Source organism: Lachancea thermotolerans (assembly GCF_000142805.1).
Source record: "Lachancea thermotolerans CBS 6340 chromosome C complete sequence".
NCBI lineage: Eukaryota > Fungi > Ascomycota > Saccharomycetes > Saccharomycetales > Saccharomycetaceae > Lachancea > Lachancea thermotolerans.
In genome coordinates, this window is record NC_013079.1 from 436,692 (window position 1) to 454,773 (window position 18,082).

Consider the following 18,082-nt stretch of genomic DNA (forward strand, 5'->3'; position numbering starts at 1 on the left):
CTAAAGCCGCAAAGGTAGATTTGTTCACTCTTCTGGGCTCACTTCGGGCTTTTATGGTCAGATTATCTGGCTGGCTGGTGCTTTTACAGAGGAAGGAATGCCGCGTAAGTGAACGCTATCTTAGAAGTCAGGTTATAGACTTGTCGGATTAAAGCCACGTGACGAAAAGCCACGTGCTTGAAAATGTTAGAAGTTCAGCGGCTATCCATCGGAAGTTATCAATGTTTAAGAAGTCCTCAACACCGCCAAACGGCCAAATCGACACTTAAGGATATAGAATCTGGCTATAATACCTAATGAATGCGAAAATGGATATATTATTCAACAATATCGCCACTACATAGCAATAGCAAGGACATAGATGACTCGAAGCTTAGCTTTACTGCTTCCTGCATTGTTCAAGCCCTCAGCTACTAACTACCATCCTAAACTCTATCAAGGATAAAAAGCCGAGTCATCCTTCCCAGTGAGGCAGGCAACCCAAAAGCAAACAAGCAACTGTTCTACCGTTGAGAAGAGCAGCCAATTATATGAGTATCGCTAAGATGGTAAATTATAAGTTAGAATCAGCTTTAAGGCTGCACTGGCTTCACGCAGGCAACGTTCCGGACTGGAGTTTCCTCTAACTCGCGTTCGCTCTTACGTGGAACGAGGGCCATAAAAATTGGGGAGGGGGGCCAACTGCTTCATCAACAACATGTCTTGAGGGTGAGCGAAAAATCCCTGGCCGAAGAGCCTTTAACGTTCTAACGCTCGAACATATGTGTATCCCTTGACGTGCTCTTTCTTTCGTCAATGTTCACGTGTACTGCGGTTCGTTCACGTATTCTGTAATATCACCAAAATGAAAAGTTTGCCTTGACGTAAGTCTGGAATAGGGAACCTCTCAAACCAGCCCGAAATGCAGCTACTCGACCGCTCAAAGTTTCCGGAACTCAAAAACGACCTCATCTTAAGAGCTGCGCTTGGCCAGCCAGTCGAGAGACCCCCATGTTGGATTATGCGTCAGGCTGGACGTTATCTGCCTGAGTACCACAAAGTTAAAGATGGGCGCGACTTCTTCGAAACCTGTCGCGATGCAGAAATTGCCAGCGAGATCACGATCCAACCAGTTCGTCGCTATGCAGGTCTGCTAGATGCTGCCATTATCTTCAGCGACATTCTGGTCATTCCTCAGGCTCTAGGCATGCGTGTCGAGATGCTAGAAGGTAAAGGGCCACATTTCCCGGAACTCATCAGAACCGAAGAGGACATGAAAAAGGTTTTGGACTACCACACTGATGTTCTAAAGGAGCTCGACTGGGCGTTTAGGGCCATCACCGTCACGAGACATAAACTAGGGGGCCAAGTGCCCTTACTCGGCTTCTGCGGCGGACCATGGACTCTATTGGTCTACATGACAGAGGGTGGCGGCTCACGCCTGTTCAGATTTGCCAAACAGTGGCTCAACGAGTCGCCCGAGCTGTGCCACAAGCTGTTGCAAAAGATAACTGACGTTGCTGTCGAGTTTTTGGCTCAGCAGGTAGTGGCTGGTGCACAGATGCTCCAGGTCTTCGAGAGCTGGGGCGGCGAGCTGGGCCCTCGTGATTTCGACGAATTTTCCTTGCCATACATTCGCCAAATCAGCAAGCGTTTGCCACACCGTCTGAAGGAGCTCGGGATCGAAGAGCAGATCCCATTGACAATCTTCTCTAAAGGGTCCTGGTATGCTCTGGACAAGCTGTGTGACTCTGGATACAATGCTGTATCACTTGATTGGCTATGGGACCCCAAAGATGCTGTCAAAGTCAACGCAGGCCGTGTAACCTTGCAAGGCAACTTGGATCCCGGTGTCATATACGGCACGGACGAAGTCATCAGCAAGAGAGTCGAAGAGATGATTACTGGGTTCGGCGGTGGAAAGAAGCAATACATCGTCAATTTTGGCCATGGCACTCACCCATTTATGGATCCTGAGAAGATCAAGTTTTTCTTGCAAGAATGCCACAGGGTTGGCAGTAAGAAGTAAAGCAGGCACCCAGGATGGGAGTCTTCCATAAGTGTAACAGGCATTATTTCATGTAGATAGCACTCAATAGTCGATACATCATCAAGCTGAGACTTAGCTGATTATTTTGCGATAGATCACTTCACGTTTTCGATGATTTAATATTAAAGCACAAATCTTGCTAAAGTTCTTTACCGCGAACCCTACATTCAGGAACAAGCAAAGACTGTACTTTTGACATGGAAGGCTCATCAAAGACCATCAAGAAGAATGACCTGTATGCCTTTGAGCTTCCAAAAGAAATATTAGAGTCTCTTGAGCTTATGGTCTTCGACGCATCTGTCGCCGAAGTCCAGGTCGAGACCAAAACACACAGAGCTGAGCCTGAAGCCAAACAACCAGTCGAGGCCGATAGCAGCTACACTCGTGCATGCAGAACCTGTGGAGAAGAATTCTCCTCGGAGATTTTGCAAAAATCTCATTATAAGACTGATTATCATAGATTCAACATTAAGCGCAAACTAAATGACATGCCAGCCCTGAGTTTGGACGAGTTTGAGGTTATGACGGAAAACAATGACGTGGAAAGTATATCAGGGTCGGATACAGAGTCTGAGTCGGAAAAGGATGAAGACATTTACAAAGAGGATAAAGATAAACTCTCCGCCATTCTCGAAAACCAGGTGACCAAGCTGGACATCCAAGGCGATCTCTCAGAATCCAAAAGTCACCTAAATACAAGGTCTCCGCATATCTTCTTCAAATCCTCTTTCCTTCCTGAAAACGAGGTTTTTAGTGCCTTCAAGGCATTATTCTCAAAAGCGACAATATCAAAACCTCTAGAAACTATAATCAGTTGGAATAGCAACAATGAATCAAAAAATGCAGTCGACGCTCCGTTCTCTGCGCTGTTTATGGTAGGCGGCGGCCATTTTGCTGGTGCTATTGTTTCACACAAGCGGCTGAACATCAAAGGCCATATGACAAAGGGAAATGAGACATTACAAGAAAGGGCTGTGCAATTTTTAGAACATAAGACATTTCACAGATACACAACAAGAAGGAAGCAGGGTGGAGCTCAATCCACAATGGATAACAGCAAAGGAAAAGCAAATTCCGCTGGATCTTCTTTGCGTAGATATAATGAGACAGCGCTCAGAATGGATATTCAACAATTGCTTCGTCAATGGGAGCCATATCTCAAAAATTGCGAGAACATTTTTATTAGAGCTAAGAGTACCAGCGATCAAAAAATCTTTGTCGACAGCAATACGTGCATTAAAAAAGAAGACCCGCGGTTGAGATCATTTCCATTCACTACGAAGCGCCCAACAGGTCACGAGCTGAAAAGGGCATGGTGTGAACTATCTTATTTGCATATCGAAAGTAAGCCTAAGGCTGTCGTGACTAAAGAATCCACTCCTGAGGTTGCGGTCAGAAAAGAACAGAAGACTCAGGATGCTAGTGTTCAAAAGCAGAACCCAGAAGTAGTACACACTAGGGAAATTGTAGCACTTTTGAAAAAGTCGCGAGCACCTATGTTAATATCTTACATTAAAAAGAATAATCTTGACGTGAACTTTATTTTACAGCCATCGCTGGAGTACGCTCAAACCCCGACAATGCTACATTACGCCTCGCAGCAGGGGTTAAAGAACATGGTTTTAATTTTGCTCAATAATCTTAAGTGCGACCCAACACTGAAAAACATCAATGGAAGAACACCATGGGATTTGACCAAAAAGAAGGAAGTTCACCAAGCTTTTCAGATCGCCAGGTTCAACTTGGGAGAGTCCTTTACCAACTGGGAAGCGTCAAATGTCGGTGAAGCTCTAAGTAGAGAGCAGGTCGACGCACTCAATGAGAAAGAATTGAAACAGAAGGAAGCCGAAAGAGCAGATGCCATAAAAGTGGAACTAGAAGCTGCGAAGGCAAAGCAAGAACTTGATAAAGAAGCCAAAAGAGGGTCCGGAAGAACGCTTTTACCACAGATGTCATCAACGCAACAGACCATGAACTCTTTGAGCGAGAACCAAAGAATGCGTCTCATGAGGGAGCAAAGAGCCAGGGCTGCAGAGGCTAGAATGAGACAAAATATGGGTTGAAGTTGCGTCAAACTAGGCACGATAGGCGTCTCTAAATTTTACTACTTTTGATAAATGCGAAAGTTACATCAGTTTGTGACTCCAACGCTGCTTCAGAAATAATTTCGTGGGCTTTCAAGGTTTCGATATGTTCATAGTCGACCAAGCATTGTTGTACTAAAGCCGCCTTTTCTGCTATCTTCTCACTTTCAGCCTTTTCCATACTTGCCATTAAATCCATCGCGCTCGTCCAACCTTTGGCCCCAGTTTCCGCCATTGTCGCAGCCGTCACCTTTGAATCAGAGACATGCTCCTTTTGGCCATGACAAGCGCAGATCAAGTCATGTGTGTTGCTTTTGGTCGATGTGAGGACTGTAAAGAGGTCTTTGAGATCATCGGTCTCGAAAAGGTTATCATCAGCTTTTATGCTTGAAGAGCTTTCTTGGTCTCCCATAAATCTGAAACTGAGACTAATCTTCATTAGCTGCCTTTGAAAAATCTTCTCATCAATGCATCCAGTAGTTAATAGCCTGTATATGAAGCAGGGCCTACGTTGGCCGTCTCTGTGTATTCTTGACATAGCTTGAAGATCAATAGCTGGGTTCCAGTCGTTATCGAACAGAACAAGCCTTGATGCGCCAATAAGATTGAGCCCCACGCCCCCTGATTTTGCACTCAGTAAGAACGCAAAAAGCGACGGTACTGTATTGAATGCTCGCACTATGCGATCCCGTTCTTTGGTGGGAGTATTCCCATCGAGCCTGGTAAATGCAAAGCGATTGCTCGTTAGGATGTTTTGAATGATATCCAAAGTCTGGGTATAGTTTGACACTATGACGACTTTTTCTTGAGGATAAGAAGATCTTATGTTTTCAAGAAGTGCCAAAAGCACCCGCAATTTCCCTGAATCCAAACCAAGACATCCAGTTAGGTCAGACTTGGACTTGATATTTTCAAGATAATAAGAATCTTGAGATATAAGGCTGGGAGAATTGCAAATCTTTTTGAAAAGCGTGATCAGAGCGAGTGACGAGCTCGGCGTTATACTTGAAAGATCCAATTGAGCGTTCGTAAGGATTTTTTCAAATGCCTGGATTTGAGATTTGGTAGGTTTACAGAACAACACGACATCGGTTTTGGGGGGAAGAAACTTGGAGATAGTATCAGCAGTTCGCCTCAAGGTGAATTTCTTCGTCGCATCTATAAGCTCATCTGTTCTATCTTTACCTCTTGTTTGTATAGTTTCATTGTACTTGTTGTTAACATCTCTGGCTCTTGTAATAGGATTGATGTAATCTCTTTTGAATTGGGAAAAGTTCCCCATGATCCCACAGTTAAGAAAATCGATAATGGTAAAAAACTCAGTTAAATCGTTTTGAATTGGTGTACCCGTTAGTAAAACCTTGCGAGATATATCGAGGGAATTAAGTGCGCTTAGTGTTTTCGATTGACCATTCTTCAAACGGTGGCCTTCATCACAAACCATTAGACCGATGCTTGAGCTCTCTTGTTGTAGTGCTTCAGTAACACTGAGGAGCTTCTCATAGCCGAGAATCAAAACCTGGTAAGTTCTTTGAACCCTCAAGAAATTACGGACGTGTAATTTGTCTTTCTCGGGTGTGCTTTTTGAGTCAAGTGTAAGGATACCTATCCGATTGAGGCCGAGCCATTTCGAAAACTCTCGCTTCCAATTAGCTATAAGTGTAACAGGGCACACTACTAACACTTTGTTGCAAAGCCCTTGTAACGGTATCCCAAATTGAGAAGTGGTTTCTTTAGAAGGAGTTGGGGTCTGTTTCAGCAAGGTCCAAATCAATGCGATGGTCATAAGAGTTTTGCCAAGACCCATCTCATCAGCCAGTAAACAGCCTTGAACTTCATCTGTTTTTTGTAATAAACAGGAGGTTTTCCCGTCATCTTCGTGCTGCGAGGGCCGTGAGAGGCCCATCACACAATCATACATAAACTTCACCCCGACACGTTGGTGAGGTCTGAGATGCTTTGAAAGGATGGGGTCCACAATTACATCACACTCCGCTCCTGTAAATGTGTTCATAATTAATGGATCCTCTATTTGGGAAGGATCAAAAATAGGCGGAAATCTTCGCGCGTTTGCAGCGCCAGGTGTTGATTCAAACGAGTCGCTCTGCGAGTTTCTATAAACAGGCTTGAACTTTTGAGTTGGCAAATAGTGGACAACTTGAATTCCGGGCGAAGGGCTACGGCTAGAAGTTCCTTGTTTGATCTTGTGTCCTAAAGAAGGTTTGACTATTTGGTTCGTTGACTTTGTCGAAGAACCCAAGATCTCCTCGAGCTTTGAAACTTCCTGTTCATCCTCAATCTGGTGGTCGAGCTGAACCTCACACCCCGAGCAGGTGAATATCCTTTCGAACTTGTCCTCGCCCTTCCCAAGGCTTCCGCTTCCAAAAAAGCGGCCATCATCTTTGTAAAATCTAAAGGAGCCATTGCTCATTTCAATAGCGGTTCCATCACCGTCCCAAGTCTTGTGCTTTTTTGTACTGCGCTTGCGGTACATAATACTGTAATAAGCAACGCCTTGGGCCGCTTTCTTATTGATGGAAGGCGCAACATCCGAGGGCGCCCTCTTGCTTAGTGGTCGGACAACAGCGGGAGCTTTCATCTGTTGGGTGGGGGTGGGGCTCTCAGTGGTGCTGACGGATTTCTTGCATATCACCGGCGACTTAAAGGGCTTGTTCACATACTGTGGGACCCTCATGTATGCCACCAGCGCTTCGTTTCAAAAATACAGCTTTCGTGAGAGGAAACTTTCAAATAGCCGCAGTTGAATTAATTGCAAAGAACATATATTAGCTAAATTACATGATTGAAAAAGTACTTGAGATCTTTGAGGCCATGAAAAGCGGCCGTAGCCTTCTTGGCTCGCCCAGTATATTAGGTTTTGAAAAGAACGGTATAAATGCCTGCATGAACCATTTCAGTTTTCATTTCAGATCGTTAGGTGCGTAAATGGGAGACTTCGATTCTGCGCGCTGCATTCTCCTCCGTTGGAACGCGGATGATCTATCATCATGTGCTGTGCAACTGACTATTAGCCGAGTATGACTGTATGTCAAAGCGCACTTACGGGACGCCGCTCAGAAGAAGTCTAACTGTGTCCTTTGGGAACCCTCGAGAGGGACGTCGTCTATCGCACGACTCCAACTTTGAGCGGTGTGCGAGTTGAGTGTTACAACCTCGCCCTTCTCTAGGGCGTTTCCGGTGCTTGTTTCATCCTCACCACAGTCTTGGTACATTAAATCGTGGATCGACATCGAGCTCTCTCGCGAAAAGAGCGACGACATGCTCGTCGACGTAGAGACAGAGCTATTTGCAGTTGAGGCACCAGAGCGAGGCAGAGCAGTGCCGGCGCCGCTACCGAAGTTATTCAGCTCCTGAATTGCTAAGTTATACTCGCGCACCATGTTATCGTCCAGCAAGACTGTGCTGCGCTTCATTCTTGATTTCCCGTTGCTCTTCCGTTGTGTTGACGATCTTTCAGGCACAAGGGCGTCCATCGACTTGTTGCTGTTCTTTGTACCATAGATACTTGACAGATCTAGGCTTGAGGGCGTAAGCACCATCGAGTGCCTCTTCTTATCTGTCTTGATCCTCCTCACGCTCGAACTCTTAGAAAGCATACTTCAAACTTTGGCTTCTTGTTGATTCACTGACCCCGAGATCAGTTTATCGCGCCTATGAACTGCATTCCCTTTATATATTCGGGTTTCACTTTCTATTTGCCCACCTTGGATCGTGTATCACTTGGTAGATCGAGATTTTCCAATTCAACCCAAATGTTTTCGCGACGCATCTTGGGTTTTCGTGTTTTGCAGGCCTGGAAAAACAGGACATTTACCAAGATTTGCAAGATCTGCAAGCCCAGATTAAAGCGTTAAAGAGGTGCAGAGTAGTTGCAGGGTGCTATGGGCTACACATTATGCCTTTTCGCGCTTGTTTTTCTACAGGCGTTGGTTGTGAGAACTCTGTGGGTAATACCAATATTCGGTATCCGTGAGGGGGCGGAGCTAAGCGAGAAGCGAGGTTTGCAGGCGGGGCGGGCACTGCGGCTGTTTGTGTTCCTCGGATCGGGAGGACATACGGGAGAGATGCTGCGGCTGTTGGACAACTACCGGACAGCGCTTCTACGACCAGGGACACAGCTCTACGTTGGCTTTTCGGATGAGGCGAGTTTGCGTAAATTTCAAACCACGGTGGGGGCTAATTTGTCCGGTGTTGAGGTTCAGTTCTTGCGTTTTTCGAAGGCGCGTGAGGTCGGGGCGTCGTGGCTAGCGTCGACTCGGAGCGTTGCATTTTCGTTCGTACAATCCCTTTGGTGCCTGACCTGGCTGAAGTGGCAGTTCGTTGGCCAGCAACATCTGGTACTATTGAATGGGCCAGGCACTTGCTGCATTATAGCCAGTTGGCTTAAAATGCTCGAGATCGTGACGCTGACGCGATCTAAGATCGTATATGTAGAGAGCCTTGCTCGCACTGATACCCTAAGCCTAAGTGGGAAACTCTTGTATCCGCTTGTGGACGAGTTTGTGGTGCAGTGGGACGAGCTTTATGAGCGGTATGACCGTGCCCGCTGCTACGGAATTTTGGTATAGAATGTCTTGCTAGGGTATGCAATTTGTTAATATGTATGGAATATGCTCGATCGCTAATAAGCATCCGACAGCCATTTGTGGTAAAATTTACCAAAATAAGCTTTGCTCGAGAGACCCACGCGCCAGAACAATGGGTATGTACAGCGTAGAAAATAGGGAAACGCGTTAGCGAGTCATTCCCGCGCGAAGGCCGGCTTTCAATGCTATGAAGTCGTTTAAATCATATAAAGTGGTCGCGTAAAAGCGTCGTTATACACATTTCTAGTTTATCAGAAGGCTTAGTTTCTGGAGTTGATGATGTCGACGAACTCTGGCTTCAAAGAAGCACCACCAACGAGGAAACCGTCGACGTCCTTCTTGTCCTTGAAGGTAACAGCGTTCGAGCCGTTGGCGGAACCACCGTACAAGATTCTGGTCTTCTCAGCGACGTCAGCGCCCAATTTCTCAGACAAGTATTTTCTGATGCTGGCGTGGATGTCTTGAGCGTCCTCTGGGGTAGCGGCCAAACCGGTACCGATAGCCCACACTGGCTCGTAGGCAACGACGACGTTGGACCAGTCCTTGACCTGGGCGATGACGGCGTTCAATTGGGTCTCGACGACCTTCAAGGTGACACCGGCCTTCTTCTCCTCCAAGGTCTCACCGATACACAAGATGACACCTAGACCTTGGTCCAAAGCGAACTTGGTCTTCTCAGCGACCTCCTCGTCGGTCTCCTTGAACAAGGTTCTTCTCTCGGAGTGACCGATGATGACCCACTTGGCACCAACGTCCTTGATCTGCTCAACAGAGTTCTCACCGGTGAAGGCACCAGCAGCCTTGTAGTAGGCGTTCTGGGCACCGACAGAGACCTGAGGCTTGGACACCAAGCCAGCAGCGTAGTCCAAGTATGGGGCTGGTGGGCACAAGACGACCTCAACATTTTGTGGGATAGAAGCCTTGTTGATTCTCTCAACAATCTCCTTAATGGATTGCTTGTTACCATTTAGCTTGAAGTTACCACCGACAAAGAAAGTTCTGGCCATTGTGTAGTTATGTTTGGGAGTAGAGTCTAGTTAGATATTCAGAGACTGCTGGACTTCTTCTAACAAATCCCTCCAGTGTACTTTACCTCTGGCTTGCATCTGCATCTCTTTTATAATATTCTGCTGTGCTCTTGCGTGGCTCTTGCTCAGCACACACCACCAGAGCGTGCCCAACACATGGCGCCCTGGCCCCAGTGACGAATGTGCTGCCGACCCACAGGGCCGTTGCAGAGGAAGCCGAGCCTGTGCGCATTTCTGTGTGGAATCACCCACGACGCGCCTCGGGGCAGTAAATACACCGTTTTGAAGCCAAAAGTCAGAAGACTTAAACCCGCCACAGAACGGGCGTGCTAACGCAATCCACACTGCAAGTATCAGGATTTGAAGCCGTAGCTTTGGGCCGAGATTTTTTTTTTTTTGTATTGCCCGGGCCTTACAGGATGCTGGCACGCCCGGGCTTCCTATTAAGTTTTTCCGGGACAGGAAGCTGGGCTGATGAGAGCGCTCTGCCGTCTAAGATGAGAGCTGGTTTTACATCACATGATCTCAGCACCACTTGGGCAGTGTCGTCCGAAGGACGTAACGATCAAGCTCCGTGTCGAGCTCCATGACGACCAGCGATCCATTGGGAACATTAGTGAAAGCCTCGAATTCTTCGTAAGTCCAGCGGAACCACTTCATCAAGAAGACGCGCAGGTAGATGCCGTGGGTAACAAGCACGACGACGTCGCGCGGCTTGCGGTCGGGCTGGTTGAAGTGGCGGAAGAGCGTCTCCTGGAAGCTGGAGCAGCGGTCGTAGACATCGGCGGCACTTTCGCCTTGTGGAAAGCGGAAGAAAAAATGGCCGTAGTTGGCACGCGTGCTCATGACGTCGCGCATGGACGAGAGCTCCTGGAAGTTTCCGAAGTCTTGTTCGCGAATGCGGGGCTCGTCCTTGACGCGGTAATGCACGTAGGTTTTGTGCGCCGCAGTACGATTAAGGCTGGCGATCAGATCGCGCGACTCAGTGTTTTCGTAGAATCCGTGGGGGAACTCGGGGCATTGCCAATGTGCGAGACGGCTCTTGACCGACGGCTGGTAGCCGTCATTGTCGCGGGCAGAGACCCCGCAATTGCGCTTGTTGTACTCGTCCAGCACATCCAACATCCCGCGGAGGGTCTCTCGTGTCCGCCTATACGGCGAGGTGTAAAACACTATGTTCGAATCCAAGTTCTTGTTAACATTGCGGTAGTCCTGTTTCAGCGGCTTGCGGTGATCGCCCTCCCACGCGAACTTCTCTGCGAGGTCCTTGACAATCTGCGGGTCGTCCACGTTAAGCAGCTGCAACAGTTCCGAACCGGAGCGCCGCGCTTGCTTCCAACCATTATCGGTCAGCGGTATGAGGTGATTGGGCATGTGTTGGTTGACGGATTTGTCCTTATTCGACACGCTCTCGCCATGTCTGACCAGGATTATTAGTCTCGGCTTATGGTGGCCCATTTTCGCTCAATGCAAGTTTTCTAGAGGCGAGTTTGGTCGAAGCTTAATGGCAATCTACAAAGGTTATATTTTTCAGGAAATATTAAATAGAAGATATCCCTGAACCAAATGTAGACCCGAAAAGACGTAGTGTACGCGGCTTTGAAATGTTAACTCCGAGTGTTCTGAATGGTGCTGCAACTGGCCACATGATGCGCCCTGCGGCGAGTGTATTTTTACGGAACTCTAGCTGGTTCTCCAAGATCCTTTACCCCTTCTCGCGGCCCGACCAGTCGATCCCCGATTCGTACAAACCCTCGAGCCAAAATGGCAATCAGTGCTTTCTGCCTGTGCGAAGCGACAATGAGCTGGACGAGACGCTGCTGGCAAACAACCGCACACCGCTGATCCTGAATTTCACGGTACGCGGCGACGAGACATGCAACAAGCTCACAGGCGCGCTCAACCGCATCGTGCTGCTGGAGACAGACAAGCGCGTGAACATCGCAGACGTGGAAACCGACTTCATGGACACGCGCAATTCGATGCTGCGGTTCGGCGTCAAGCAGATCCCGACTCTGGTCGCCGTGCGCAAAACCTTCCCCACGGACTCCTATTGCGTACCGGATCTCGCACGCTCCCAGGTGGATTGGGCGGCACTGAAGCGCTGGATCGAGAAGAACGCAGACTAAGCATGTAGTAAGATTTAAGCGGAACAGTACTTAACACCTGCAACAGGTAGCAGAGCCAAGCGGCGAAGAGCTCACGTGCATAATAAATTCTGATAGCAGTGCTAGCTAAGCGTCGGTATCAGCGCCACACACACATGGCCGACGACCGCGGACTCTCGGATACACTCAGCATGTCTGTCGCAAGGCCCGTGACAATGCACGTGAGCCTCGCAGCTCTCCTTCTCGTGGTCGCCCCGAAAAATCCATTCCATTGTGTCACGCTACTAGCAATGTGCGCTATCGGCCTAAAGCATTCTGCGCATGTGGCGAAGACCCCACTCCACAACCTGACGTAGATGTCGCCCGTCTATCCGCAAAAGCTTATTTAATTGTTGGCGAGAAGCTCTCGGTCTTCAAGTTCCAGCTGCCGCGTCGCGCCGGTACCGGTTCTGGTTCTCCGCGACAATGGTTCGGAGCTGATTCCATCACCGGCTGTTGTAACAGTGACTCACGTGTGTGAGTCAAGTCTGCCGGTACCGGCATAATCACGTGCTTGCGGCACGCGTACGTTGGCACCTTCTTGTAACCACTGGAAACGTTGCGCGGCAACAAAAAGTAAGTTTAAGGCTTCTCCAGCTCTTCTTTGATGCCTTCAAGGCGCCTCTGTGGATTCTGACTGGCTGCGGCGCCCGTAATGGCGAAAAGCATCCGCAATGTGTCACCAGCGGAGACTTGGGACCAGAGCACTTGGTGGTGTGTAATCAAAGTTTTCCAGAAGTGAAAGAAACGACGCGGCATCCGTCATATAAGTGTAAAGAGCTGTGTTGATTCCCCGCGCCTTTGCAAATTGAAGTTTCGCTCACCAAAGAGTTAAAGAGACTCATCTTCAGTTTTGGACAGTTGTTGGTGGTCTGCACTGCGCGTTCAGACAGCAGCTTCGCAAATTTGCAACAGAAGTTTCCATGGGTAAAATCGGAGACAAATCCAGCTCGCCGCAGCCTGTGTGGTCGAGCACCAAGAGTGAGAGCGTAACGGCGTCAGAGTTATATGACTCGCGGCCACACGCACAGCACGAGGAACATGAGGGCGCTTGGTGCCGGTTCCGCGACAGCTTCAAGCGGGCGCAGAAGCGCTCGGTGCCGCAGGGCGGAGACCTCGAAACCGCCAGCGTGCAAACAGACCTCACCGACGGCAGGCTTCGGAGAAGCATAAGGCCCCGGCACGTGGCCATGATGTCTGTGTGCACAGGCATCGGGACCGGGCTGCTGGTCGCCAACGGTAAGTCGCTGCGCTACGGTGGCCCAGGTGGCTTGATCATCGGCTACGCAGCTGTCTCAGTCGTCGCGTATATCATGATGCAAGCGGCCGGCGAAATGGCGGTTGCGTATCCTTCAATGCCCGGCAACTTCAACGCGTACTCGTCTGTGTTCATATCCAAGCCATTTGGCTTCGCCTCTGTGTGGCTCTACTGCCTGCAGTGGCTGACGGTGTTTCCGCTCGAACTGATCACCGCCTCTCTCACGATCAAGTACTGGACTGACTCTGTCAACGCAGACGTCTTCATCGCGATCTTCTACGTCTTCATCTTGTTTATCCACTTTTTTGGGTCGCGGGGCTACGGTGAGTCCGAGTTTATTTTTGGGCTTTGTAAGGTGCTTATGATCGCGGGTTTTGTCATCTTGGCAATCGTGATCAACTGTGGCGGAGCTGGCAACAGCGGCTATATTGGTGCCCGCTACTGGCACGACCCTGGCGCCTTCGCTGTCGGTGACCCTGCTTCCAAATTCAAAGGTTTCTGCTACGTGCTTGTCACGGGTTACTTTTCCTACGGTGGCACTGAGCTTTACGCCATGACCGTTAATGAGCAATCTAGTCCACGCCGCGCCATTCACTCCGCCACCAAGCAATGCATCTACCGGATTCTTGTCATTTACATGCTCACCATGGTCCTGATCGGATTTCTTGTACCCCACACCAGTGATGAGCTTATGGGTTCGGGCGGCAAATCTGCGACACACGCGTCACCATATGTGCTTGCTGTTTCGCTGCATGGCGTTAAAGTCGTCCCTCACATTGTTAACGCAGTTATCCTCATCGCGGTTGTATCTGTGGGCAATAGTGCCATGTACTCAGGCCCCCGTGTGCTCAATGCGCTGGCCGAACAGGGTTATGCACCCAAGTTTTTGGCTTACATCGATCGCGCTGGTAGACCGCTGATGGCGCTCATCGCTTGCTCTGTAATTGGTCTGCTAGCGTTCGTTGCTGCATCGGACCATGAGGAAGATGTTTTTACGTGGCTAGCCGCTATTGCAGGTCTCAGCGAACTATTCACTTGGTCGGCCATCCTTCTTTCGCACATCCGCTTCAGGCAAGCCATGAAATACCATGGATACTCCCTCAGCCAATTAGGATACAAGTCCATCACGGGCTTGTGGGGTTCCATATACGGCGTCTGTTTCAACATTCTAGTGTTCGTCGCTCAATTCTGGGTGGCGCTTGCTCCAATTGGTAACAATGGTAAGACAGATGTTCTGTCGTTTTTCCAGAGTTACCTTGCGTTTCCCTTGTGGTTCGTTTTTTTCCTGGGCTACATGGTGTACAGTGGGGAGTGGATGATATTAAGACCGCTGAAAGACATCGATATCAACCATTTCCGCTGCGTTTATGACGAAGAACGTATTGAGCAAGAAAAACTTGAGCACAAAACAATGCTTCAAAATTCCAACTGGCTAGGGAGACTTAAGCACTTCTGGTGCTAGGCTTGGCCTTGCAGATAAAAAAGAGATACTGAACTGCATTGAAAAAGACATTGCATAGCATTTGTTTCCCCGTCTTGATTTCAGTCTCATTTAATGATGATCTTTTGTAATAATAGATAGACAATAATGAACAGAATTCTTAGCGTCTATTACCTTTACTCCACTGTTCCATAGACTTGATCAATGACTCTTTAGTGCATGATGATCTCTCTGAAAATTTTTGACGAGATTTTGATGGAAGAAGACGAGATGAGCATTCCATTCCACTTGAATAAAAAAACTTGACATAAGCTTCCAGTGATCAATCCCTAGTATTAAGATAATCATGTCCCAAGAGGAAGCGGTCAAGTCTGCCAACGATGCGATTGCCAATTTGCATCTCGATGAGGTTACCGGAGAGATGGTTTCTAAGTCTGAGTTGAAGAAGCGTGCCAAACAAAGGCAGGTCGAAGCCAAGAAGGCTGCTAAGAAAGCTTCTGCTCAACCAAAGCCAGAGCCTAAGAAGAAGTCTAATGATGCATTTGCTGACTTGGACCCTTCGCAATACTTTGAGGCTAGAAGCCGTCAAATTCAAGAATTGAAGAATACCCAGTCGCCTAATCCTTACCCACACAAGTTTCATGTTTCTACTGGCCTTTCAGACTTTTTGAAGAAGTACGCTCACTTGCAAAGAGGCGAGACCTTGCCCGAAGAGAAAGTCTCTATTGCAGGTAGAGTTCATGCCAAGAGAGAGTCCGGTTCCAAGTTGAAGTTTTACGTCTTGCACGGTGAGGGTGTTGAAGTTCAACTTATGTCGCAGCTACAGGACTACCACTCTGAAGCTTCTTATGAGGCCGACCATGACTTGATCAAGAGAGGTGACATTGTGGGTGTTGAAGGTTACGTCGGAAGAACACAACCAAAGAAGGGTGGTGAGGGTGAGATCTCTGTTTTTGTTTCTCGCATTCAGCTGTTGACTCCATGTTTGCATATCCTGCCAGCTGACCACTTTGGTTTCAAGGACCAAGAAACTAGATACAGAAAGCGTTACCTGGATCTCATCATGAACAAGGATGCCAGACCACGTTTCATTACTCGTTCCAAGATCATTTCTTTCATTAGAAGATTCTTGGACGAGAGAAACTTTATCGAAGTGGAGACTCCAATGATGAACGTGATTGCTGGTGGTGCCACTGCAAAGCCCTTCGTTACTCACCACAATGACCTTAACATGGATATGTTTATGAGAATTGCTCCAGAGCTTTTCTTAAAGGAGCTGGTTGTCGGCGGTATGGAAAGAGTCTATGAAATCGGTAGACAATTCAGAAACGAGGGTATCGACATGACCCACAACCCTGAATTCACAACCTGTGAGTTCTACCAAGCTTACGCTGACGTCTATGACCTGATGGACATGACTGAGATGTTGTTCTCTGAGATGGTCAAGGAAATTACTGGCTCTTATGTCATCAAGTACCACCCAGACCCTCGCGACCCTACCAAGGAGCTTGAGCTCAACTTCTCCAGACCTTGGAAGAGAATCAACATGATCGAGGAGCTAGAGAACAGATTGAATGTTAAGTTCCCACCTGGCGACCAATTGCACACTGCAGAGACTGGCAACTTCTTGAAGAAGGTCTTGAAGGAGAACAACTTGGAGTGCCCTCCACCATTGACCAACGCTCGTATGTTGGACAAGCTTGTTGGTGAACTTGAGGACACTTGTATCAACCCAACTTTCATCTTTGGTCACCCTCAGATGATGTCTCCATTGGCCAAGAAATCGAGAGACGTGCCAGGTCTCTGTGAACGTTTCGAAGTCTTTGTTGCTACCAAGGAAATTTGCAATGCTTACACTGAATTGAACGACCCATTTGACCAAAGAGCTCGTTTCGAGGAACAAGCTAGACAAAAAGACCAGGGTGATGACGAGGCTCAACTAATCGACGAAACTTTCTGTAATGCCCTGGAATACGGTTTGCCACCAACTGGTGGTTGGGGCTGTGGTATTGACAGACTGGCCATGTTCTTGACTGACTCCAACACCATTAGAGAGGTTTTGTTGTTCCCAACCTTGAAGCCAGATGCTCAAAGGGAGGCTGAAGAAGAGAAGGCGAACTAAGGTTCAAGACTAGCGTTTGATATAAATATGTAGAATGCCGCATCAGTGGCAATAGACAAATTCGTTCCTACACGTAAACTATTGTGGCAAACTAGTTGTCTTTGTAAATCTTAACGACAAATTGTGGGATCATCGAATTGACAATACTAGACGATATCTATGTTTTGGTATTAATTACGCTTGTAAAGCTGGCTGGAAAGCCTTGTATTACTGGCTCCTGTGAGGGGCGAGATGACGCTTACTTAAAGGCTCATGGAGAAATTGCACTAACACTTCCTCAATTTCTTCGTCGAGTCCATTTCACTCTCATCGAGCTGAACTTTATTAATACTCGAGAAATAACAGCCTGAACCCTTTCCGTATCATGCGCTGGCCTGCCAGATAGACCATAATTTTATAAAGTTTGCTGCTTCTTAAACTGCTCTTGTCAGTTTACCTTGGCGTTTTAGTTCTAGCGCACGCTTGTAAGGGGGATTTGTTGGCGGTTGTACTGGATCAAGTGCTGTCGTGTTTTCAGGCACGTCGTGATAGGTGGCGTCTGAATCAAAACTATCAAGGCCGCCGCACGAAATGAATTCAGCTATGCTTCGGGGTTCCTCGCGGTAGTTTGGGATTTCATCATCTATGGTCAGTCTACCAATATCGCACCCCTGGAAGAAGTCTTCCACAGACATGTTTACGTCCAAACGCGGCTTCCAGTCAGATGGTGGTCTGTAGCCTAGACACACAATAAAACTCTCAAGTGATGTTCCTCTAGATGACCTAGGCTTCGCGCAGACTACGCGTTCAAAGAGGAAGCTCAGCTGTGAATAAAGCATATCTATGTCTCTGCCTCTAAAAATCTTGGCCACGAATACGCCGCCTTCGCGAAGTAAACACGTTGTTAATTGCAGGGCACTCAAAATCAATTGCTGTTGTACGTATTCGTCAAGGTCGTGGAGACCTGTAACATCTGGTGCACCGTCGCTGCAAACAAAGTCTGCTTTCTCACCTTCAAAAAGGTCCATAATTTTATTCAATGTTTTCGGATGAGTTATGTCAGCTTGTATTGTGGTGACGTTGTCAATTGGGAACATTGGTTGCAAGTCTACGGCGACGATACGTTTTGAAGAATTGTTTTCAGTATCGTCATCGAATAACCTCCTTGAAAGCACTTGCGACCAGGACCCTGGTGCCGCGCAAAGATCCACTACCCTGGTAACGTTATCAAGAAAATGAAACTGTTCATCTAACTGGAGAAGTTTAAAAGCAGAGCGAGCCCTATATCCTTCCTCCTTGGCCTTTCTATAGTACAAGTCCCTCTTATCTTTGCTGCTCTTTCCCATTGTTGTGCTCAATCAAGTCTCCCGATGATGTTCTTCACAAT

The 18,082-nt window shown here is 47.8% G+C and overlaps 11 protein-coding genes across 11 annotated transcripts; 6 read left to right on the plus strand and 5 right to left on the minus strand.

The window, feature by feature from the left end:
• Positions 1–901: 901 nt before the first annotated feature.
• HEM12 (uroporphyrinogen decarboxylase HEM12) lies at positions 902–2,008 on the plus strand (the record flags this gene model as incomplete). Its single annotated transcript, XM_002552396.1, has 1 exon — positions 902–2,008. One exon carries the CDS (start codon positions 902–904, stop codon positions 2,006–2,008), a length of 1,107 nt encoding a protein of 368 aa, XP_002552442.1.
• A 218-nt stretch (positions 2,009–2,226) lies between these two features.
• On the plus strand, positions 2,227–4,092 carry VMS1 (Vms1p; the record flags this gene model as incomplete). The annotated part of the gene is made up of 1 exon (XM_002552397.1): positions 2,227–4,092. The coding sequence occupies one exon, from the start codon at positions 2,227–2,229 to the stop codon at positions 4,090–4,092; it is 1,866 nt and encodes a 621-aa protein (XP_002552443.1).
• Positions 4,093–4,123: 31 nt separating this feature from the next.
• On the minus strand, positions 4,124–6,808 carry RDH54 (DNA-dependent ATPase RDH54; the record flags this gene model as incomplete). Its single annotated transcript, XM_002552398.1, has 1 exon — positions 4,124–6,808. The coding sequence occupies one exon, from the start codon at positions 6,806–6,808 to the stop codon at positions 4,124–4,126; it is 2,685 nt and encodes an 894-aa protein (XP_002552444.1).
• Positions 6,809–7,187: 379 nt separating this feature from the next.
• On the minus strand, positions 7,188–7,730 carry KLTH0C05060g (uncharacterized protein; the record flags this gene model as incomplete). The annotated part of the gene is made up of 1 exon (XM_002552399.1): positions 7,188–7,730. The coding sequence occupies one exon, from the start codon at positions 7,728–7,730 to the stop codon at positions 7,188–7,190; it is 543 nt and encodes a 180-aa protein (XP_002552445.1).
• A 285-nt stretch (positions 7,731–8,015) lies between these two features.
• Positions 8,016–8,702, plus strand: ALG14 (N-acetylglucosaminyldiphosphodolichol N-acetylglucosaminyltransferase anchoring subunit ALG14; the record flags this gene model as incomplete). Its single annotated transcript, XM_002552400.1, has 1 exon — positions 8,016–8,702. One exon carries the CDS (start codon positions 8,016–8,018, stop codon positions 8,700–8,702), a length of 687 nt encoding a protein of 228 aa, XP_002552446.1.
• Positions 8,703–8,980: 278 nt separating this feature from the next.
• TPI1 (triose-phosphate isomerase TPI1) lies at positions 8,981–9,727 on the minus strand (the record flags this gene model as incomplete). The annotated part of the gene is made up of 1 exon (XM_002552401.1): positions 8,981–9,727. The coding sequence occupies one exon, from the start codon at positions 9,725–9,727 to the stop codon at positions 8,981–8,983; it is 747 nt and encodes a 248-aa protein (XP_002552447.1).
• Positions 9,728–10,273: 546 nt separating this feature from the next.
• On the minus strand, positions 10,274–11,206 carry DET1 (acid phosphatase DET1; the record flags this gene model as incomplete). The annotated part of the gene is made up of 1 exon (XM_002552402.1): positions 10,274–11,206. The coding sequence occupies one exon, from the start codon at positions 11,204–11,206 to the stop codon at positions 10,274–10,276; it is 933 nt and encodes a 310-aa protein (XP_002552448.1).
• A 146-nt stretch (positions 11,207–11,352) lies between these two features.
• Positions 11,353–11,877, plus strand: KLTH0C05148g (KLTH0C05148p; the record flags this gene model as incomplete). Its single annotated transcript, XM_002552403.1, has 1 exon — positions 11,353–11,877. The coding sequence occupies one exon, from the start codon at positions 11,353–11,355 to the stop codon at positions 11,875–11,877; it is 525 nt and encodes a 174-aa protein (XP_002552449.1).
• A 941-nt stretch (positions 11,878–12,818) lies between these two features.
• Positions 12,819–14,615, plus strand: KLTH0C05170g (amino acid permease; the record flags this gene model as incomplete). Its single annotated transcript, XM_002552404.1, has 1 exon — positions 12,819–14,615. One exon carries the CDS (start codon positions 12,819–12,821, stop codon positions 14,613–14,615), a length of 1,797 nt encoding a protein of 598 aa, XP_002552450.1.
• Positions 14,616–14,940: 325 nt separating this feature from the next.
• KRS1 (lysine--tRNA ligase KRS1) lies at positions 14,941–16,716 on the plus strand (the record flags this gene model as incomplete). The annotated part of the gene is made up of 1 exon (XM_002552405.1): positions 14,941–16,716. The coding sequence occupies one exon, from the start codon at positions 14,941–14,943 to the stop codon at positions 16,714–16,716; it is 1,776 nt and encodes a 591-aa protein (XP_002552451.1).
• Positions 16,717–17,129: 413 nt separating this feature from the next.
• On the minus strand, positions 17,130–18,041 carry TRM7 (tRNA methyltransferase TRM7; the record flags this gene model as incomplete). Its single annotated transcript, XM_002552406.1, has 1 exon — positions 17,130–18,041. One exon carries the CDS (start codon positions 18,039–18,041, stop codon positions 17,130–17,132), a length of 912 nt encoding a protein of 303 aa, XP_002552452.1.
• Between the last annotated feature and the right edge of the window lie 41 nt (positions 18,042–18,082).